The sequence below is a fragment of the Corvus moneduloides genome, chromosome 5 (assembly GCF_009650955.1).
Source record: "Corvus moneduloides isolate bCorMon1 chromosome 5, bCorMon1.pri, whole genome shotgun sequence".
NCBI classification, from domain to species: Eukaryota; Metazoa; Chordata; class Aves; order Passeriformes; family Corvidae; genus Corvus; species Corvus moneduloides.
The window spans coordinates 41387918-41411918 of record NC_045480.1 but is presented as its reverse complement, the minus strand read 5'-3'; the positions used below and the strand labels follow the sequence as shown (position 1 = coordinate 41411918).

The 24001-nt window shown below is 41.3% G+C and overlaps 1 protein-coding gene and 1 long non-coding RNA gene across 4 annotated transcripts in view; both read left to right on the top strand.

Moving 5' to 3' along the window:
• Window positions 1-23781, top strand: part of EMCN (endomucin) — a 55245-nt gene extending 31464 nt beyond the window's left edge. For 2 of the 3 annotated variants that reach the window (XM_032109614.1, XM_032109613.1), the window contains exons 6-12: window positions 1629-1661; window positions 5705-5770; window positions 7274-7369; window positions 9059-9083; window positions 10121-10182; window positions 20743-20805; window positions 22037-23781. In XM_032109614.1, the coding sequence (XP_031965505.1) occupies window positions 1629-1661; window positions 5705-5770; window positions 7274-7369; window positions 9059-9083; window positions 10121-10182; window positions 20743-20801 (341 nt within the window). In that variant the 3' untranslated portion in view covers window positions 20802-20805; window positions 22037-23781. The remainder of the gene's footprint in view (window positions 1-1628; window positions 1662-5704; window positions 5771-7273; window positions 7370-9058; window positions 9084-10120; window positions 10183-20742; window positions 20806-22036) is intronic. The other variant, XM_032109615.1, reaches the window with a different exon arrangement.
• Window positions 10189-15232, top strand: LOC116444321. Its single transcript, XR_004240275.1, has 2 exons — window positions 10189-14650; window positions 14789-15232. It is a non-coding gene; the product is annotated as an uncharacterized LOC116444321 (long non-coding RNA).
• Window positions 23782-24001: the final 220 nt, after the last annotated feature.

Sequence of the window (24001 nt, the reverse complement as noted above, 5' to 3'; positions counted from 1 at the left end):
TGAGGGGAACTTCTAAAATGTTCTCTAGCCTTGAGAAAGGTAACCAAATGCTATGATTTGGTGCAGGTCAGCAGCTGTCTGAACATGAACCAGCGTGTGCCCAGGTGGCCAAGAAGGCCAATGGCATCCTGGCTTGGATCATGAATAATGTGGCCAGCAGGACCAGGGCAGGGATTTTCCCCCTGTACTCAGCACTGGTGAGGCCACACCTCAAATCCTGTGTTCAATTTTGTGCCACTCACTTCAAGAATGACACTGAGGTGCTGGAGCATGTCCAGAGAGGGGCAATGGAGCGGGGGAAGGGTCTGGAGGGAACTCCTATGAGGAGCAGCTGAGGGAGCTGGGGGTGTTTAGCCTGGTGAAAAGGAGGCTCAGGGGAGACCTTATCACTCTCCTCAACCGCCTGAAAGGAGAGCATAGTCTGGTGGGTGTTGGTCTCTTCTCCCAGGCAACCAGGAACAGGACAAGAGGAAATGGCCTCAAGTTGCATGAGGGGAGGTTCAGGTTTGATATCAGGAGGAATTTCTTCTTAAAAAAAGTTGTCAAGCATTGGAATAGGTGGAAGGTGGTGGAGTCTCCATCCTTGAAGGTGTCCAAGAAACAACTGGATGTAGCACTTAGTGCCATGGTCTAGTTGTCAAAGTGAAGATTGGTCAAAATTTGGACTCTGTGATCTTGGAGGTCTATTCCAGCCTAAATGATTCTATGATTTATAGCTCAAAAGAATGGGTGGCTGCTGAGGATATATAATGCCTGAGGTATTTTTTCCCCTGGTAGCTCCTGTAATCCAGTGTGAAAGGTCTTAAGAGGCAGGCCAAGTGTCAGTCACTTGTCCCTTGCAAAAGACAGTCAGTCTTGTACAAGCAGATAAATATTTTGCAGCCAGTTCACACAGGTGGATATTCTCAAAGACAGAGAGGAGTTAGGTGCTTGTCTCCCTTTGACTTGAAGAGATTTAATGCAATGTAATAAAAGTCCTTATGGGAGTGATGGTTGTCCACAGCTGGCCTACGAATGTGAGGTGTTCACAGCTGCCCTAATTTCCAAGCCTGCTACAGTCTAGACACACAGAAACAGCAGCATGCTAACAAAAAATATGTGTTGTGCCCCAAAAACTTGTGAAGTAGCTGGGGGAAGCTGACAGTAGTGAGACAGTAAGCATCGTGCCCAGTGCTCTGTAAGGTCAATTTCTTCCTCATTACCAGTGCCTCTTACTCCTGCTGCTGGGCAGTCTGCTAGCCAAAAACACCAAGGTAATAAACAAAGATTTATTTTTAAAGGCTTTTGTGACTCTTGAAGATATGTCTCAATTAGTTTCTTTTATTAAAACACTTACTTCTCAGTTAAAGGTCAGCTATTCATTCCCAGGCACTTACTTGGTTTTGGAAGGAGGAGTTCTTTAAGAATGTATCAATTAATTCAGGATTTTCTTCCCTTGAGCAGAATAACAACCTAGCATAGGCTGGGCTTCGGATTCTGCTCCCATCTATAAGGGATGTCACAGCTCAGACTTTCTGGGCTTGGGAATGCTTTTGGCATGTTGCTAGAGCCTGCCAGTTTGCATGATGTGAAGACTCTGGATGTCTAAAACAGATACTAACAAAACTATTCCTTCTGTTTTATTGCAGGCCTTCCCGTGAGCTCTCCAACAAGTTTAACAAGTAAGAGCAATAAAAGGGTTTGCTCTATGCACACCGATGAAAAAAGGCTGGTGTGGGTGGGAAAGGGACAGTCTGAGGAAAGGAAATGTTCAGGGAGCAAGAAGGATCTAGGGGAATAGTGAACCTGACACACAGTACAGAGAAGCAGAAAAGTGATGTTCAGCTTGTAGCATTGAGTAACTTTGCTGTGATTTCAGCTGAGTACCATGTTGGACTAGCAGATACTGGAAAGAAAACATGGTGGGACCACAAAAAAAATCAGGCCTGGCATATTACATGATGCCATGGGAAGCTGATATAAATAGAGTGTTTACCAAGGCGCTTGTTCTTGCCAGGCTCTCATTCCTCACCCTGTAGTTAGAAGCAGCAAGTCCCAGAGTAAGGCAAGTTTCCTGTGCTAATGAACCTGTATTGTCCTATTTTCCTTTCTCTGGGCTTATCAGGAAACAGCCTCTTCTGTACTGGTCTCTGCAGTTCTTGCTGCCGCTGCCTGCAGAATCTTGGCGCTCCTGTTACCATGATGGATGTATTTCTCCAATTCATTTTTATTCTGATCCCAGATTATTCCATAACTGGAAAATACCTTTGACATCCAGAGAAACTAGACAGGATTGGCTGACTTGTGAGACTTTAATGAAAGAAGTGGAGAAATGAGCTTAAGGTTTTAGTTCCTCACTCTATTTTGTTCAGTACTGTTTCTTTTCAGCTGTCATGTTTCTTATTGATGGTCACAAGTAGTTAAAATGCTGACCTATGGTTTTTTCTTTCCTTCATTACTCACATCTTGGTCAATTAACACATAACCAGGAAAAAAACGCAGTGGATTTCAGTCCTCAGTTTTTCTCCTGAGGAGAGGCACACATCTCCTGCACAAATGCAGGGATACATATTCCTGTTTTTCAGTGCAGTTTGTTTCTGTTGACATTTCCAGTCAGTATCCAGGGTAACTCATTGCTGTGATAATTGCCTGCTTGCCCTCTATATCATGTGGTATAATAGATAAGGTAAAAAAAAGGCAGTAGTATTTCCTTGGGAAATCTGAAGCAATCACATGGAATTAAGAATTCATAGGAATTATTTTAGTCACTTGATGATGGCTCAGTTTCCAACCTTACATTATCACCCCTCAGCAAACAGGCACCGAGGGAAAGAGAATTTCTACTTTAAAGAAACAGTCATTTTTCAGAGATAAAGTCTTGGGCAATGATTGTTTCCTGCACTATAGCATTAGAATGTCTCAGTTATGACTGTATTGTTTAGGCACCACACAAACACTTAGTAAGTGATAATTTTTCCCCAGGAGGTTTCTGACTGTGTCCAGACAAATAAGGGTAGAAGAGTGGGGAAGGGGGAAAGAAAACAACCACAAAAACATTTTTTAATAGTGGGCATAAGTTTAAAATCAGTTTTGCAAGGAAGGGGAATTCCTACACGGCTGGGGAAAACAAACCTTATTTGTTACTGTAACTCCATGGATTAGAGTTATGTCGCGGGTTCGGTTTGTAACCGGGCGGAAACACCAATTTAGTGTAGTGGTTTGGTCCAAAATACTCATTACTGTTTATCTGCTGTGAGATAAGAATTTGGAGAAATGCAAAGCAGGCACCAAACTTGAAAGAAGATAAAGAAGTTTATTAACAGACCTAAAAGAGGGAAAAAAAGAAAAAAAATTATACCACCTTCAGAACTCTCCTCCTCCCCCCACCTTCCTCCCTTCTCCCACTGGCAATGGAAAAAGACAACCCTTAAGATGTTCAGTCTGTTTACCACTTCCATAATAACCTTGTTTAGTCCATATAGAAAGAGAAGTCTCTTCTTGCTCATGCTATGAAAACATTATCACAACGAGACAGCCGCCTGCTTCCAAATATTGTTCAGTCCATTTAGGAAGAGGAGTCTCTCTGCCTGCGTGTGAGTCCTTTCCCCCGACTTGCAGCTTTTCCCGCAACTGCTTTTGAGGGTCCACTCTTGAAGTTTTTTTTTGGGGTACAATTTTAAGGTTGAGCCATTCAGGAACAAAAACAGAGGCCCTTCTCCTTCCCTGGGAGCAAAGGGTCTTCATCATCTTCATCGTTAGGACTATCTCTGGGAGCATCTCTAGGAACTGAGGTTTTCTCCTTTCCCATTTGGAGCAAAAGTCCTTATCTGGTTCATCTCTCTCTGTCCAAACTTCTCATGAAATTACAGCTGCGTCAGCATCTGCCTATCTCAGCGCAGGTGCTTTTGCTCACGAGTTGAACACTCCACCCCCCATATCTTCATGAAATTACAACAGGATACTCTGATATATCATAGCTTCACAAAAGAATTTCAGCTTTAAGCATCTCCTCTCTCTCTTCCCTCAGGTTTTCAGCTCTTCACAGCAGTAAAAGGGTTAATCTCACCTCGGCCTTGCAGCTTTGCAGCTGGAATGTTGAATGTTTCTTATCGCAGTGGAGAGGGGGGAGAGCCAAGCCACTCCGGCTGCCCACGGCAAAGCAGTGGAGGGGGTTCCACAGGTGGAACAGGTCCATCGACCCAGGATGGCTGTGGCCCGGCCCGGCCTGGCCCAAGCAGGGCCTGGCCGGGCCCGCTGGCCCCCACATGAGGCCTGCAGCCACCTGTCCCAGCGCCGGAAACGAGAGAGAGCTTGGAGGGGGAGTTTGTCTATTCTTAAGTGTGGATCACAGAGGTGGTCACAACTTTAAGTGGCTTAGAGAATTGTCCATATTCAAACTGGCCAGCTGATAGGTTCTATCAGTTCCCAGAGGAAACTGTAAGCACCCCTTAGCAAGGACGTCCCTTCCGGGACTATGCTTGCTAACCTATGACAAGTTACAAGTACTGCCTATACAAAAGTTTCTGTAAAAACAGGGATATGTCTTTCAGAGACTTAGTAGAACAAAATTGTATTCTAGACCTCAAAATGGCCATAAGAAATTGGTTTTAATGACTTAACTAATTTCATAGCTTCCACCCAACAGTTTGAGCCCTCTTCTGTTCTTTGGAAGAGGAACCATGCGATCCTACAGGTGTGGGTTGTGAGTAGGTACCTGAGTAACAAAACCTCAATGGCTGTTACCATGTTCTCACCACTTTTATATGGAGCTATAACCTCTGCTAGGACCCCTTTTCAAGAGATCACCTTCCCCAGATGCCTTTGTTTGAGAGCCACTTCTGATATTTAACCAAGCAATGGAAATGCTTGACCTTGCATCACATCTGTCCAGCCAGTCAGCTCCTTCAGTGGCAGTGAGCACTTGTCTGCTCAAGCCTCCATCCAATATGGAATGCAATCCCATGTGTTATACATTACACCCAGGGAAACACCAATATATGCAGTTTCTGTTTTCTCTCTGGAAGTTTAGTCATTGTTTTTTCATAGGCTGTATGTAGCCAGGTAATAAATATTTTGTGTTGTTGATACCTGACTCAAATTCACATTAGCACCTGAAGGTAGAAATGTATTCCTTTAAATCCAGCCCTAAAAAATGTCCCAGAGGCTCACAACAGTCATTGCTCTCTCCAAATGTGGCAGAGAGCAGGCACATTCATATATAACAACACTCAAGAAACTTGCTATCTACAAATATTGCACCTCTTCGGAATTCTTCATCTACTATTAGCACTTTTTTTTTTTTTTTTTAATTAGCAGTGAATATTTTGGTCTTTCTTCTGTTGGAGACAGGTCTAATTTTCACTCTCTTTCATGTTTATTTACTTGTTAAAAGTTCTTTTCAATGTTGAACAGTACCATAACCTCTTCAAAGTGAAAAACTTCGTAGCTCACAACCTGTAAGTGGACAAGCAGACAATCCTAGGGAGATCTGCACCCATACAAAGTGTGTGTTTCTTCTAGGCCATGCTAGATAAACTTTTCCACCCCTCTTGTCAAGTTTTCCAAGTATTATTGAGAAGAAATATAGATGTGAAGCACCAAGTTGAAGCTCCAGAACTGGGGACACAGAAGTTGTTTTGGGAGGGTGATTTTTCAGAGGGAGTTGTTTGGGGAATTCTGGCAATACATGTTTACCTGAAAGGCAATATTTCTTTTGCATGTCTAGCTTCTGGAAATCCTAAAAGCAGTTCTGGAAACCAGACTCAGACAGGGAGTGATATCCGCTATTCTAGTGAGTATTCTTACTTAACTGTATGGCTTTTGAGTTTTGAGCTGGTCACTTTTGCTTTTGATGAGTGATTGGCACAGCAGACAAATTAAACCGGCATTTTTATTTGTAGCCTTACTGGACTTAAGCCCTATTACAAACCATTTAAATGCTGGTTATAAAACTCCTCTCAAAGAAAAACAGAGCTTGACAAGTTTACACCGCTCTCACTGTAGAGCAGCACAGGATTGATTCAGAGTGGTAAAATTGAAAAAAAAAAAGAAAAAAAGAGAGAAAAAGAGTCATCCCCTCTGAGAGAAGACACAAGGGAACATACAAAAAAGTTGCTCATATACATGTTGTACATATTATATGAGTGTGTTGTTGTGAATGTATGATACACATATACTATTCCTATCGTCATGGGAGGAAAGGTCCAGGAGGCAGTCTTCTGCAGACTCTTTAAGCACTTGATATTTGCCTGATGCATGCTACTTAATCTTTCATTTTAATATTATGCATCTCTGGGGCAAGAGAGTTGCTGCAGATTTGCTCTTTCCTACCCAGCATACTGGATAAGCAAAATATGTTTGATGCTTTCCCACTGTAAGCGGTCTCCCTCTAGTTCCATAGATGCACAGACACATCTATATGAATATTAAATATTAATTGCATCGAGAGCCATTGAATGCAGCCTCCCCCTGACACAGGGTTTAGGCCAGCAGGTGGAACAGTGCCGGATAAGTTTGAATGTGGCTGGTTGCTGCCAGAGAAAAGATAAAAAGGGAGAAGCTGGGTTTATATGTTTCCCCGGGAAAGCTTTTCTTCATTACATAATTCGTTTTTTTTTTTTGCTTCTTGGCTGGGAAACACCTGTCAGGAAATGGCAGATGGTGGGAAATAATAAAAGGAAAGAAATGTCCTCATTTTAAAGGGAGATCTTGCATTTTCTATCCCTCGTTGTAAGTGCTGTGGGGAATGTTACTGAATTATGTAATTCCTTGGTGTCTTCCTGGGTGCACAATGCTAAAACTCTTTTTTTTTTTTTTTTTTTTTTTTTTTTTTTTTTTTTTTTTTTTTTTTTTAAAGAGGAAAAAATAAATTGCATGTTCAAAAAATTTATTTCTGGAACACAACTTTCTCACAAAACCTTTGGAGGCCATCAGCATTGGGGTTGAATGACGAGTGTTTTCCTCAAAATTATGATAGACCCAGTGGAGCAGATGCTTTGTTCTTTTATTGAAAAATGGGTGAAAGCAGTTCCACAGGGCAGCACAAGTGTCAGGGAAGGAGTAAAGGTGGGAGAAGGAAGGTGCTTCAGTCTTCCCTCCCCAGAGAGTCCAAGCCTGAGGCTCAGTGGTTGCAGGAAGAGTAACAGGAGCAGCAGGTTACCCTGCTCCAGAGAAATGGGTAGTGTTTGGTGAAATGGAGCTGGAGGTGCCTCTCACCTTAGTGTGTGTTAGTGCCTATACACAGAGGCAATGTAAGCCAGAGGCAGCAGCCAGAATTGTTCCCCCTCTTTTGCAGATGTTATCTTGCCAATTGTCATCACCCTGATAGTCATTACCCTCTCTGTCTTCTCACTGGTGGCTTTGTACAAGATGTGCCAGAAGAAAACTCCAGGTATTTGGTTTGCTTTCTCTGCAGGGGAGGGGGGGGAAATCTATGTGCTTTTCATTATTAAAAGATCTCTTTTAGATTACCTTAACCATCACTGTTGTGGCAGTCTGGTGGGAAAGCCTTTTGTATTTTGAAGTGCTTTGCCTAAAGTGGGAAACTAACACTTCATTTTCAAAATCAGTAGGAAGAGCAGAGTGAGCAAAAATGATTTTTGGAGAACATATAATGCTGTAAAGCCTTTTGTTCATGATTTTGCAGCTACAAAGAGCTAACAAACACCTGTGCTAACACAATCAATCAGATAGAAATAGACAGTGAAAACTAAATTTGAAGATATTCAACAAAATCCCTTTATTTATTTTATCTTTCTTCTAGATACAGGCAAAGAAATATCAATGTTTTCTTTTGGGATATACCTGATACATACACACACACACACACACGCACATGACGCACGAGTAAAATTTTCCAGTTACAGTATAATGTGCATGGAACAAAATCCCTGAGCAAATAGTATTTGCAGAAATAGTCATTTTGACAGAGCAGCTAAAGTCAGTATCTGTTTCTCTGTTGTCCATTAAACACTTAAGATAATGGGTTATAGTTCCATCAGAGTCCATTTGATGAATATTCCAGGGCTGCCCAAGTAGGCCACAGGTAAGTGGAAATCTCCTTAAGTGAAAATCCAGATCTGAATCCAGACTGTGGTTTTTCTGTCCCTGTGAGCTGCTGTGAGTTAGGAGACGTGTGCAGAGCTGTGAAATCACCCAGCCTTGGAAATACAAAATCACAACAGAGTATTGAAACTGTAAACCAAGACAAACAGTGTGTCACAACCAATTTAGCCAATGACATGGCAAAACAGACCCAGATAAACAGAGGAAGGTATGATCCTTACTTAGGAAATTACTGAATATTCAGAGTCAAGAGACAAAGATGTGAGATGAAGAACATTTCCTTACCAGCCTCCCCTCTGCGCAAATGTCATCAGGCACTGTATTAGCAAATTCATTTTGAAGATAGAGTAGGTATCTGTGGTGCTTCCTGTAGGATTTGCCCAGACCCATCCAGTGCACTTCCCCTGCGGATGGAAAGCCCCGTATTTGGTTCCATGGAGTTGGTGCCGTGTCTCTGATGTAACCCCCAGCCCCTTCTATCTGCCCACACTTGCACATAAGCATAAAATACATTCAGCATATGATTCATTTTGGAGACAAACCTGTTCCTCATCGATGGGGATGACAAACTCTGTTCTTGGATGTCGTGCCAGGCTGTACCCCACAGGGGGTATGGCCTCAGGAACACCCTTGTTCTCTCAGTCCCCTCAGCCCGTATCTTTTAGCTCAGTTGTTGTGTACTCAAGAACCATTGCATGCTCATGTCCTCTGTGCCAGCTACCCAGGGATTTGAGAGCTGCAGGGAAAAATGTGCTTCTGTTGTGCTCTTGGGCAAGTCCTCTGTCATTCTCCCTGGTTTCCAGAAGCATCAGTACGAGCAGCATCAGTTCGCTTCCATAGATGACCAGAAAAATAACAATTACTATTGAAGCTGATTGATTGTGTGAATGAACTTAATGCAATACTGCAAAATTACAACTGAGCCTTGTGCCAGCAACTGCAATAGTCATGTCTAAACGTTTGGGGTTTGAGTTCCAGCAGTCAAAATGATATTAACTTGTTTTTCTTCTTCCAGAGAGACAAGAGAATGGCGCTGAACAGTAAGTTGGATCCTTTTCATTGCTTGGAGATCTATCACAGGGCACTTGTAAATGTAGCAGATTTTGCATAGGATTTTCTTTCATCTTTCTCTATTCAAACATAATAATCAGTTGCCACCCCAAAGAGAAATATCCTGTTGAAAGTGCTGCACTTGCAGTTATTGTAGACCTGTATGCATGATAAGCAGCTGTTTCAGCATGGGTAGAAATGTGGTGACTCTCAACTGTTTTGCAAGTGGTCATTTTGAAATGGATAAACAGCTTATACTGTGCCACAGGACTCACTGGCCCAGTCTTTTTCTTTTTTTTTTCCACTTTTTCCCCCATTGATCCCTCCCCTCTCCCCCCACATCTTTTCCCACCCCCCTTCTTTTGTTCATGTTTTCCTTCTTTTTAATGTGTTTCCTTTTTATTCTGGGTTATTTTTGTATTTATTTATTTATATTTATATTTACATTTCTTTTGGTCCCCATTATATCATGTTCCTCTGTCCCATCTTGTTTCCACTAGACCATTTGCATAGGCTCAGTTGAAATAGTAGCAGCATAAGGAGTGTGAGGAGAGGGAAACTGAGAAAGATCCATTAGAAGATACGTGCTAAAGGCCATTGAGCTTGGCAGTGGCCACTTCTATGACCAAAAGCAACATTTGGGCTGCTGATTTACTTGGTAGCCCTGACTCCCTGGGCATCTGAAGTGGTCCTTTGCAATTCAATATGTCTAAAGGGCTTGCATTGACAGAAAAAGTATGACTCCTTTTCCCCAGATGTACCTCCTCTGTGAAGTCCTAGATTAAGCCTGGAGTCATTAAACTTGATTTATTACATATTGTAAGAGAAAGGTATTTTCAGAGATATTGTTATATGGTGTTTTCCACCACCAAGATTTCCACTTCATCACCCCATGCAAAGCCCTTTTTAAGCCTGCCAGTGTAGACTGGAGTAGATGCTGCCTCCTCGGGACCATAATTTTAGAGTTTTGTTTGGCTGACCAGCATGTGTGCTGACTATCTGCTTAAATGTTTTCTGGCTTCAACAGGGCCCAGTCAGACAAAGAAGGAGTCAAACTTCTTTCTGTGAAGACAACTTCTTCTGAGACTGGTGAGTGTTGCCTTTGTGTGTATGTCTGTTTCCCTGTCTGAGCTCAGAGAAGAGCAGCTTTTGGGATGTCATTTCTTATAGCAAGCCCGTGTTCACTTTCTGTCAGGTCAAAGTTGCTGCAAACAATTCCTCTACAGTGCAAATCCCCAGACTGGGATCCTGTAGAGCTGCAGTTCAGCTGTTCTGTGTGTGCTGTCAGTACTTGGGAATGAGAAGTATGACTGGTTTAGGAAAATACTTTTTAAATCATTGATGGTAAGTGATCTAGCTAGGCATGTTCAGGAGTAACAGTGATCATGGTATTTATCAGCTAGATCTGGCTGTAAAAGGAGGTTTGAAGACTGGTAATATCAAAATCACAGAATGTTCTGAGCTGGAAGGGGCCCTCAGGTGAATTTAAGTGAATGGCCCACATGAAGATCAAACCCACAACCTTGGTGTGGTTATTACCATGCTCCAACCAACTGAGCTAATATCCCAGCGATCAAAAGGCTTGGGGTCAGTGCTGTATGTAATCAGGGTTCTGTTGGAGTTGGTGTCAGTCAGTGTACAGTGACTGAGCCCTGTACTCAGTAACCCTTTGCATTCAAAATCCTACTCTCATTGCAAATCCCTCTGTCCTGTGCTTCAGGTTCTTACAAAATCTGGGGTATAAAGCCTAAAGGAACAAAGGTTATTCATAACATGCACAAAAGAAAGCAAAGTCTCAAAGGAAAGAGATGGATGCAGTTATAGATTCTGAAAAAAAATGGAGTAGCACAAAATAAGACTGAGGCAGAACAAAATTCTGACTAATCAATCAAAACCCCTAAATCTCTCATGGTAGAGCTAGCCATGGTGAAACTTCACACCTTCACCCAATGCTTTCTCAGTCATGTAGGTCCCCCCTCATCTGCAGAAGTCTTTCCATCACTTACTTCCTACTTTTTAGGTATAAAGCTCTTTTTTTGTCTTTAAGCTTTTTGGCCATCTGTTTCTCCTACTGACATTTCTGAGGTTGACCAATCACTGCATTCTCCTTTTGTCCAAATCCTTGGGAAGTCCTCTGAAATACAGCACTTGATCTGAACTATCCTCTGCTTGCTGGAGAGGCACAATTTAGACTCTCCAGCCTTCTCTGCAACTCCCAGAAGTTTTCATGCAGTCCAAAACGCCTACAGGGCATCTCTCGCAGCCATTGCAACAAATCAGAGTCGGGCAAGGTCCCTCCCCATGGCCTCATGACACAGAGCTAGGGGTAGAGTGGGACAGGAAGGGCCTGCTCCACCACAGGACACATCATTCTGCCCCACTGTGGGGTTTTTTTGTTTGTTTGTTTGTTTGTTTTAAACTGAATGAAGTTAGAAACTAATTAATGGACATTTTTTGATTGATTCTGCCCTCATGCCATTTCAGAAATAAAGTGACTTCATTGACAGTAGCAGAAATGTTTGTGGCTTACAGCAGGGTAAATGAGAAAAGACACAGGCTCACTTTTTTTTCCCCCCAGATGAGCTCTGGTGCCTGTTAATCAGCTACTGGCTCACAGATTATCTGAGCATCTTCCATCCAGAGGATGCTTGATATTCCTTTATACTGAAGTATGATTTGTGCATGCTATAATTAGAAGGTTTGAGTCATAACCACTTAGAAGACAAGATTCTTGCCCTCTTCTCATTAATACAATTCATATTTAAACTAGCTGCCATTTTCTCTTGAATTCTTACATCATTATATGTTTCAAAATTAAACATGCATTCACATAAATTGAAGTCCTGCTTTTGCCCAGGTTTTTAGAGTCGCTTTACTTCTTAACTTAAAAGCACTCTGGCAGAGGAGTCTCTTTCTTGCAGAAATATCTGTCACTCATACAGGTATTTCAAATATGTTAGGATGCCTCCCCATTGAAATCAGATTTACTTGCTTCGTTAAAAGCTCAGGCATAAAGGCAAATATTTCATATAGTATAGGCGCAAGAACTGTCTGACTCATGGGCCTTCTCACAACTACTGACAGCAATTGCCCTGCATAAAACTTCTTTGCCTGTGTTCTTCTTCTTTCCTTGGTCCAGCTGTTTAGAAAGTGTGTGTTGTGGCTGTCTCTGCACATACCAGCAAAACTACAAGGAGTTGTGAGTAGAAAGACTAAAATTAGAAAGCTCTAAAGAGCAGCCTTAACTTTACAGGCAGGGCTACATCATCCTCTCACTATGAATAGGCAGCTCCTCCCTAAGGTCAAGCATATATACAATGAAATTCTGCTTTGATTTGTATTCAAATTAAGCTTTATTAGAAGTATACATTTGGGGTTTTTTTAATTTTTGCTTTTTATTCCAAACAGAAGACTTTGAGATTATATAATTTTGTAAAATATATACAGGACAAATAAGGACCTAGAAACTGTTCAAGCTAGCAACTTAGAAAGACCCTGTGTCAGTGTTGTGCATAGATCTTGATCAAAGGTTATGGTGAGTTTAATCTTGCCTTATTTTATCTGTCTAAAAACTATGCCAGCTGCACATAGTTGAAAGAGATGTCCAGAGGGCTGTTTATCCCTGTTTATCCCATCTGCCTTGAGCTGGAACGGGCTGACCTGTGGCAGTCCATGGACTACTGAAGGATCCTATTTCGGGACTTCTAAAATTAGGTTCTGGATATGAAATGAAAGAAAAAGGAAAGACTCCATTTTCAGAGACACAGCTGAATTCAAGATTATTATTTCAAATACCTACAATTAATGTGAAAAGAATACAGGAAAAGAATGGTTTTCAATTAAGCCTGGACTAATGTAATGTTTTTTAATGGTATTATACTAAGTAAAATGGAGCTTTAATATTCTCATTTTTTATAAATCTTCTTAGAAAGAGGGAATTGCTAATGGCTTTGAGCTCTAAGGCACAACTGGTGTAGAATTGATGTAAAGTAAAAAAACCCAAAAACTAAACTAGACTCAGTAAATTTTTCATGCATGTTTGTCAGTGAACTGCAACACCTGATACAAGATAAGTGCCTGTTCTTGCATCTAACTTGAAAACTCGTCTTGGATAAAAATGCTCAGGATGCTGAATCATCTCAGAAGTTTTACACTAATGTACAAATGCAGGACTTACGGCAGCCATTTCATGTTGGCTGTACAGGCAAATTTAGGGCGACTCTCCCTACGGAGAATAAATGGTCTTCTACAATACAGCATTCTAGAAAACCTACCTGCAAAAATATTTATTTGAGATTCAACATAGCCCACAGAACTGCACATTTACCTTGTCAGTGACAATTATATTTCCTGAGAATATAAGATGAAGGGTTTTAATTGATGACTAAGAGATCAATACCATCAGCTATGAGGTTAAAGTATTGCCTGTCTTGAAAACAGACCTAACTTTTTCTGTAAGGGTTCTTGTGTATTACACTGAGAAACAGCAAGGCTATTGATCACCTTTTAAGGACTGATGAAAAATGTTGAGGAATGAAAATTGTTCCGTTACAGAAAGGTTAGTAAATAGAAAATTGGGTAAGGCTACTCCATACAGGTGTATGATGCGTGATAGAAGTATTGATACCTGAGTAATGACTTGACAATTTTCTTTTATGGCCCTTGCCTGGAATAACTATTCTAGAGCATGTAAAATGTATGAAAGGCCTTTTAATAGAAGCACACCAGTTCAATATTCAATGTAAAGTCTCGTAGGGATGTGCAGGTGACATAATATTTCCGGCATGGGTATAATCCTGGCACCTAAGCATAAGCTGATCCAATAAAGCATGATTTATGACCAGACTGAGCTGTTTTGACGTGAAAGGGTAGGATATGACTTACTTGGCTTGTAGGCGTATTGCCTGTTCTGCACTGAGTTTGCTGAAAGGCACCTGAGGCTGGAGAAGGGTCTGTGGTACTTGTCTGCATTAGGGCTTCCAAAGGTACCCATTGTGGACAAAAATGAAAATTCAAGTGTTGCTACTAAACAGAGATGAGAAAATGTACCAGGCAAAGATGGATATTTGGGAGACACTTAACCTGGTCCATTTGAAACCCCTTTAACATATTGCAATCATGCTGGAGAAAGAGATCGTTTAATACCTAGAGGTGCTCTGAGATTGCAGTGCAGTGCGTGATAGCATGAACCGAGGAAGCAGAAAAACTTGCATTCTCCATATGCTCCACATCTCTTCCAAAAGCTGCTGCTGTTCAACAGGAATAATGGCCTTAGACCTGTTATCTGCTGCTTCAACTGAATGTACCTCAAGACAACCCACAGTGGTGCTAGGGCTTGGACATGGAAAATCCTGTGATGTTCTGAAACAGTGTGGTCGGATGACATTGTCTTCGTCACTGCTTTCCACGACCCTCCAAATGCTGAGACTAATTGTTCTGCCTCACTCATCAAACCACAGATGTGGTTTTGGTACAATGGGACAAATCAGGAGCTGATGCAGACCTCGTTTCCTGTTATGTTGAGTACATCTAAGCACAGACCATGACTTTTAAGAAGGTAAGAAATCTTTGGGGTTTACCTCATTACAGACCCAACCAAGGGAAATTTACCCCTGTGAGGGGGCATGGTTCCATAGTGGGCCATGAGGTTTCTCAACATGCATTGGGACTTTGACCTCTTTTTCTTTATATCTAGGATCCAGATGTCTTTAGGAGCAGAGGAATCTGACCCACTAGATGAGACACTCTGTCAATGGAAATTCCCTTCCCTCTTCCAAGTCTTTGCAAGATAAGCAGTGTAGGTCAGTGAAGAGCAGTCTGCTGGCATGCTGCATGCTTACGAACGGTAAGAGTGGATGTTCCTGCTAATGTAGGATATGATACTGATTTTTTTCTGTTTCCTATTCTGAGATGTAGTTTCAGGGTCTTATGTTTTTTCCCCTGCAGGTAGAACACCTAGATGCCACTTTGTAGGAAAGGTTCGCCTTGCAACAGAAAAAGATGTCAAGTACCTCCCTCCCTTTCCTTCTCTTTCTCATTTTCTGATACTCTATTTTTTTAACCTTGTATTGTATAATAGCCTGAAGTTGTGTTTCTTTCTTCACAGAAACTGTGGAATAAACTTTCTTAGCTCCTTACAGCTTGTGGTTGGACTCTGTTTGTGTTTACTCTCACCACCAAGTTCTGACTGCACACACTTCCAGCTGAAACTTTTGGACAAAACCGTAGTCAAAAACATAGTCAAACCGTAGTCAAAACAGCATATGCTTCCTTCTGTATTTCTAATTTGACTTGTGAGCTGTGCATATTTCAAGGGTTTTTAAAGCAGTCTCTTACATTCAGACTGCTGAGGGTCAGGTGATGTTTTCCCCTGTGAAGCATTTGCTGACTTTACAGCCTGCAGTTTTCTGAGATGCTCCTCATGAGGGAGCCACCTCCCACCCTTTGCTGCCCATTCGGCAGCAGTTGCCTTCCTGTCCTTTGCCTGAACTTTTCCACACACCCTCTCTCTGCCATGGTGAATTGTTCAGATCCTTCTGTCGTGCTAGCCATAGCGAGGAGCAGTTTGCAGGGAAATGGTGAAGTGTGTGGCAGGGGAGCTGCAGTACATTGCAGGTGCTGGACCCACTGGCCCACATCAAACCCAGCCACTGGTTCCCAGTTAATGCTGTTCTCCAGCATCTGTAATACACCCCTCTTTCTTTTATTTCAGTATGGTAAAAATAGATATTTTGTTTCTTGTGTCTGCAGAGGTAGTTTTATACTTTTATAAAAGATAGGCTTCTGCAATCAGATTTTATGGAAAGCTTGCTTTAATTCTTTGCTCCGAACCTGAGTGCCACTTACCAGCAATTTCTCAGCAGCAGATATTTCAGTGAAATAACAGCACAATTAATTTCTTTCTTACAGACAATATAATCTGAGATGCTGTACAACCTATTTTTTATGTGAAAGACTGTTTTTACATCCTTTTACTTCCAGCTTTCCCAATAATGTCAGAGGGCTTTACCCAGGTCAAAGGCTTTCTGTACTCATAGTACTCAGTCTGTACTCTCTTTTATGTCATGATGTTCTGCAGTGTGTGTGTATTCTGAATACTATATTCAGATTCTGAATCAAATGTGGAGGGGCAGGGGAAGAGGGCCAATTGTAGTGAGATTAATCCAATATCCTTCCACAATGGTGAGACAAAGAAATGTTTGTTTCAGAGCTTCAAAACTGACCTTATTGTAATCTGTAATTTCAGTTGATTGTACCCATTACTTATTCACATACATTGGCATCAGGATGCAACATTAATAGTTAGAAATGGATATATTTGTGAGTGAAAAATCAAAACAAATACTGCACAAGTGAAATTTTAATTAGGAAGAAAACCCTGCATTTTCACTGCAGCACTATTTCTTTCCTGGCTATCTTTCAGCTTGGAACAGCCCTCAGTATCTGTGTACTCAGTCTACCTTCTATGAACTCAAAACAAGTACACTGAAGGATGAGGATTTATGAGTACAAAAGTTGGGTTTTTTCCTTGTACGTCTTCCTTATCTTTATCCTTTTGAACCATGGCCATGTTTTAGAGGAGGATGTGTGCAGGGTGTATCGGATCAGGCCCAGTGCTTACGCTGCCAATTTCTTTGGGTGGATCGGTGACCAAGGCTCTAGCAGAAGTGTACAAAGGGTAGCCACGTGGAGGCTGTGTATGTGAAAGACCAGTGCTGTATTGTGGTGGTTGCTACAGCACCAACTCCTTTAGTACTGAGGCTAAGAAACCATCATCTGAGCCAGCTATACCTGCTCGGACCTTGGATCTATGTAGCCTCAAATCCTGTCACTGAGGGTGGATCACATGAGGTGTGAAAGGAAGCGTGACAAACAGGAAAGGACTCCAATAACCTCTCCTCCACCATAGTCTTCCAGCAGCCTGTGGCTTGGAGACATCCTGAATCAGACTTTGTATCCTTGGTGTTTCACAGATTTCAGTGGCTATTAATTCCACAAATTTGTCTTGTTTGCTGTGATATCTGCAGCCTCCTGCAGCAATGAACCTGATAGTTTGACTAGAGATCTGTCTGTTATGTGACAGTAATAGTTAGAGACCTCATGATGCCTATGTCTTTGTTTTTGCAATCCAATTTTAGACAAAAATCAACAAACAGATGCAACACTGGAGGATGAGAGGGAGAATAAAAGGTGTAATGGCAGGCTTTGCCTGTCAGCTGAAACTTCCACATCAGTATCTGATTTCATTTTCCAAATATTCTGCCTAAGGCCTCTTTCTCAAACTGTGCATCATTTCTTTCAGTTTTTGTAGAAGTGCGTGATATATATGAGGTTGGCTTCTCACTGCCCTCTGCCAATCTATCTGAGCCCACAACTCCTCCTCCATCAGGAGAGGTGTCACAAGGCAGGACCACAGGTAAAGGGGGTCACGTAGCACTTGCAGCTGTGCAGTTGGTAGCACTTTAAATGCACCAAATACTTTCTTCCAGTTTCCTTCATCTCCCATTTTTTTGAGGCTGCGCACTTACTTTTCAAGGCGGACAAATATACAGTGAATTTTCAACCCATTATCAGAAAGTTATTGCCATAGTACCCATCAAATTGGATCAGAGCATCAGAACACCAACCAATACCTTTATTCAAGATGCTGAATACCTAAATAGTGAGCAGCTGACAGTTCAAGTTTCTCCTGATACCTTCCATCTCCTGCTGCACAACACTAGAGTTTGTGTGTCATCTTTCTCTAAATGCATAATCCAGAATAAATAAAATCCCAGTTTTTCACTGACAATGTTGTGCAGCAATTTTGCTCTTGTTGGTATATTTTGTGGAACTACGCCCTTTCTCTTTCAATGATGGCCTCAAGTTGCACCAAGGTAGTTTAGACTAGATATTAGGGAAAAATTCTTCACAAAAAGGGTTGCTGTTGGAACAGGCTGTCTAGGGCAGTGACAGAGTCATCATTCCTGGAAGTGTTCAAAAATGTGTAGATGTGGCACTTGAGGACATGGTTTAGTGGTGAACATGGTGATGTTGCTGGGTTGATGGTTGGACTTGATCTTAAAGGTCTTTTCCAAACTTAACAATTCTATGATTCTGTGACAGCCTTTAAAGGATCCAGGTAATCTATCTGGACTGGTTGAGCACCTCCAGTGCACACTCTATTTTCTCAGTCACCAAAAACTTCAGTGTGAAATAATTTCTTCAATCTATTAAAATGCCATCTGTTCTAACAAGCTACCGAACACAAGTATTTAGTTTTCATTTCCGTTATGGGAAGCAAGGTTCAAACCATTTGTTTTGGTGGGTGATGGTTTGGGGGCAAGTTTGGGTTTTTTCAGTCTTGGAACCTATTTGTGTCAGTTAACGCTGTTTTGAAATCATTATAAATGTCTTCTTACTTGCACCTAATCTGAATGTTCTTGGTTTGCCCTTTGAGTTGCATCTGGATATTTAGCAGAACATCAAACTGCTGAACCATTGAACTCCAAATTGATCTGGACACGTCTCTGTGCAATCTCCAGGCATACTGCAGCCCTGTATCTAAACCCATCCATTACCCTTTTATCTCTGGAACAGAGAGCATCTGTGACCACTTCTTCTCCAGTGTATAATCATTGTCTCATCATCACTGAATTGTTGGCTGGCACTAATGATCGCAGACCTTATGACACAAATATCTTCAGGCATATTTGCAACCATGGAGCAGCCATAACGTGGTTTCGTTTCACAAGTCTTGCAGGCTCCTGCCCTCTTGGAAGTGCAAAGCAACATAGAGCATCCCTGCCTGCATCCATTTCTCACCAGACATTGATATTATACTGTTCACTGTTCCAGGGATAAAAGGTGTAGCAGCAGGAAATCTGGATAGGGCGTGAGTGTCTGTGTGCTGCAGTCTCAGGGTGTGCAGAAAGGCAGAGTCACCCCCCCTGGCCTGGCTACTGCTGCGGGCAGGTACCACTCAAACACTCTGCCTTCTGCAGCCAATGCTGCTCGCCCATTTCATACACTGATCCGAGGTCTAGTGGCATAAATGGGATGTTCTCGGGGAGCTACGTTGACTCTGGAGCCTGCCCTTAGACATGTTATTTTCCTGGGGTGCTTCCATGTGAATCTGTCTGCAGAAAAAACAGCTGAGAGTGGAATTGATAGAAAAGTACTGATATTTATTACCACTATTGAATATTTTCTTCTGCATGGTAATATATTTCACAATTTCTCCATCACCTTCTTTTTTAAACAGTTTTGCCAACTTCTCTCTTTCATCCTCTATTTAATCTTCTATTTCTATATATTAAACAAGGAAAGTAGAGACATGCAGAAGGGGAAAAAAACTAAAAAAGAAATGAGCGTTCTTTAAAATCTCATTCCTTTGTTAGTATAAAACTGTGCAATATTTGAACTGGTTCACTTTATTTTAGCTTTTCAAAACAAGATTTTTATCTAACAAAAAACATGCCTTGTTAAGATGTTTCAGTTTTTTCCTAGAAGAAACCTGTGATTCTCTTTTCTCTACCTGAAATGTGACATGATCAGAACTTCTGAAGCTCTATCTTAGCAACACTTCAAAATTACTTTAAAATGTTTTTTTTCCAAAATTGAACCCTTGGGAAGTGAACACCATTCCAGCACATTATTGTTGAACAGTTTTTAGCAGATACCAAGTCTTATACTCATCTCCAAAAAGCTGGACTAAATTAAAGAGCCTTTTTTTGCTGTGAAGAAAAGCTGTTGTAAAACTACTGATAAGTCTTTTCCATTCTCTTCAGGAGTGCAACTATTTAATTTGGCTGCTAATCATTTAAATGCCTAATCAGTGAATTTTTCTATAATCCTAATTTGTGTTACAATTTGCAACCCCAGGCCATTGATCATTTGTAGCTTTTTAACACATATTCACTTCTTCTGGAATGTAATACATCACTTCCTTGCCTCTCGTGTGTGCATGAGGAATTAAATTGTCTCCTGCAGGTGAGTAGGGAGGCAGAAGGCAGTTTCCTGGAGGCATTTGGGGTTTCTCACCCTCATGCCTATCTCCATGTGGCTCTGGACAGTCTGTGAATGCCACTCCCTGTTCATCTCCATGTGCAAATCTCTGACATAAAGTAATTCCACTGCCATTCCTGGGACATGCCCTTGGAAATAGGACATCTGTAAACACGTCCTCATCTGGATTCTTATTTGCCTGCCTGTAACTGCTGGTAGTGCCTCTGCTTCTCCAGGGAAGGAGGATTGAGAACTGTGTGAAGTTCTTAAATATTTATTCTTCTGCTTTGGAGGAACTGAGCTGATGTCAGTGTTACTGGCAAAAATTAATTTTATAGTTCAATCTTCTTATTTTTATAATTCAATGTTCTAATCATAGCTATAAATTAATTAAAGTCTTATTCCTCTTCAACCCCCTTGAGAACTGCCTTGGAAAATATGTTGTGGTAGTAACCCACCATTTTTGAGCAAATCGCAGGGGAGATAATCAATAAACTAGGAAGAGTGCTAAAAATCTATCGTGTGGACAGTTTTTGGCATTAAGTAAATCTGACAAAGACACTGTCTGGTTTGTACAGTGGTCAGTGATGTGTTCCTGCTAGACTCATTGGTCCTTTTGTCTTTCCATGTTTATCTGATGCAAATATATTTTCTGTGTCTTAGGAGAGCACTCATCTCATGGGAAGAATAAAACTCGGCAACTCTTCACATCTCAGCAATAAATATGTAAGTTTCTAGCCTTTGTTTTCCATCCTGTAACATTAGTGTTTGTCAGTCCCTTTAATACTTTTTAGTCTCGGTATTGTGCCACATAACTAAAAAAAAGGGTTAAAAATGCAAACCAAAAAGAACAATGACTTAAGTTGGCAGCAGCCTCAAGGAAAAATGTCTTAAAGAAAGCTCAGCTTGAGCACACCATTGTGACCAGATTCACAGGCAAACTGAAGAAGCTGCCAGCTCCAGAGACAGACCTATATAGGCAAGAACATGTGACTTTAACTGTTCAGCATTTCCTGGATGTAAATCCCTGAGTAAATTTTCTTTCTGTTTGTGTGAGAAAGAATAGATTTTTAAAGACAGATACCTATTAAAAAAAAAAAGATATGGTACCCAGAAATTTTTTGCTCCTTTTTTTTCCATGAAAAATCTGAATCTTTTTCACTTCATGAAAAAAGCCAGCACTTTGATTGAGGTGGTTTATTACCGCTTGAAATCCTTGGTGGTTAACATACACAGCAAGTGCTGGATGCTATTTTTATGTGTGAGGTGGCAGAGACCATCAGAGTACCTCTGAAACCCAGTTTTTTATGTGGGCACTGCATTGTCCTTCATTTATGAAGCTTTCTCAGGCACCACAGTATCCACTTCCCATGGAACTGCTTCTCTCATTTGTGGAGAGCTGTGGTCCTTTGCTGAGGGAGAAGGAAGCAGCTGTGGGAAGGGTCCTAAGTGACCGGGGTAGAGCAGGAGGTAGGGGAGAAGGATGGCCTGAGGAGCTGGGTGTCCCAGCATGTGTGGGATGGACCCAACAGAGGCTCTGGCAAAGCCCAGCCTCCCACCAGCACTGTAGGATGAAGCCCCTCTAAAATGGGTCCCATCACCCTCCACTGAGAAATACCTGGCTGACCAGAGATGTGAGGAACATCTTTGATGGTTTTGGCCTATTCTCATTTCCTCTAGCATGCAGAGACTGAGCTTTCCTGATGCCAATAAAAAGGACAAAATTACCTCCTTTGTTCCTTGAATTAGAGCAGCAGAATGCAGTTTTGCCTACATTATTGAAAACCCAGAGGTGGTTCAGTTTGTGTGGATGCAAGACAATGGCCTGGACAATGAATTTAATCCTTATTGTCTAACCCATATTGGATTTATTCTGTGTCTTCCATTTTAGCTTGCTCCTATGTTCCTGAACAACCCTACCTGGAATAATAATCCTGAGATACACTTGTCATTTCAGATGTGAAGCAGCCTGTTTTATCACGATATCCAGGAACATCCCACCAAAGTTGCATTTAAATGGGAAATGTGGAGCAGCTGAAGCTTTTTACCATCGGGGCACTTGTGTCAATGACCAGGTTTTGACTTCTAAATCTCAAGCATCTCCTTTCACTTCTGGAAAGACATGTAATTTTTTGATGGCTTAATTACTGGTATATCATATATATTTATTATTTTCACATATAGTAAAAGCAGGGAAACAGGTTGAAGAGAATGTAAAAAGAAGAAGGGTGAAGATAATGTAAAAATTAGGTGATGTTTGCATAGTAGCTACTAAAAATGTTTTCTGCACACAGAGGAAGGAATATGTCAGTATACTTTGTTGAACCTATGGTAGCTAGGGATCTTTTAATTGTATGTAGCAGAATACAAACAGGGCCTGACCCTTGAAACAGGACTGGGCAAACAGCCACTATGAAAATTAATTCAGTGTTTTCCATGAGACTCCTCACTGTAGCACATGCTTTGCTTGTCACAAATGTTTACAGGGTGGGATGCCCGGCTGAGATGCTGAAGTGTGTGCTTGTTTTCTGTGAAGGGAGGAATATACCTTGCACTGAGGCTCTTTTAAATTCTGTAAATTACTGAATATAATCCTTGTAATGTAGCAGGCAATAGTTGGTTTTCACCTGTTCCTTGGCTAATTGCATTATGTTTGCTACAAATATGACTCCCATATACCCTGGGGCACACAGTGGGAATCAGCAAGGGAAGCAATTTCACAGATGAACCTTCGTCCCTGTGTTCTGAGTAATGCATTGGATTCCTGTGGGTTATTGAATAACTCTGGAAGTTTAGAGAGTGTTTCAAGTGCTAATTACAGTAGCTCTTAATTTGTACAGAGCTGGCAGTTCCAAAATATTAAGTAGTGCTTCTATCTGCATGTACCCTACCTTTCTAGAACTATAAATGTTTGAAAGTTATATTACTGTGAGCATCTGCTCAGTCTCAATCCACTGACTTGTAGCATTCCAGGAATTACTTTTTTTTAATTGAAAATTGAAAGAAGACAACTGTTGGTCTAAGTGTAGGACAAAGATCCAGGATGATCATCTAAGTTTTGTTACCTATTGATACAATACTTTTGAGGAACTTCTCTCTCCAATTTCCTTCTCTGAAATATTAAAACTTGCCTAGCATTATGGTAAGAGACTGAGCAGATTTATTAGTTCATGTCTATAGACAAATCTGAAAAGTGTTTATTTCCCTGTGCTTGGCCATTGCTCTTACTTCCACTTTGGTGGGTCTGATAATCTTCTGTCTTAGTGGCACCATGGAAGACTTTTGATGAAGCTTGATAAAAGATGGGGAACAAACAAGTGTCCATGCTGCAGCTGAACTTACGTGGTTCATTCAGGTATTCCTGGATCACTTGTGTTCTTCAGGAGCAGAGGAGTCTTGGATGCCTACTTTGGAAAGGTCAGGCCATCTGAAATATGCTAGTTGGCATCTACAACTATTCTGGTTCCTGATTGATGAAGTTTCTTTCAAAAAAAAAAAAAAGCAGTCACTGTGGATTTTCATGTTGATTAAAAACCCAAGATATTTTGTGGTATATTGTATCACAGTGAAAGGACAGTAGAAAAAAGCAGAGAAAGATTGTGAAATACCCGTTTGTGTTTTTGTGCAAAATACATTCAGAAAATACCATGTTGTGTCAAGAAAAAAAATGTACTGCCTATTAAAATCTATTATCTTTATTAAGTAGCTATCCTTTTCTGTTTGCAGAAATGCAATCCATTACCCATGTCTAGCACAACTGTTGTCCATTACTCTGTGTTCCTGTATCACAGAATGAGCTGGACCCTTTATGACAAGCCTGGAGAGCAGACATTATATATTCTGGGCATGGTGGTGGCAGGAGCTCCATGAAACCTTGCAGAAGGCATGCTGGAGGTGGCAAGTGGAAACTGCTCCTCATTAC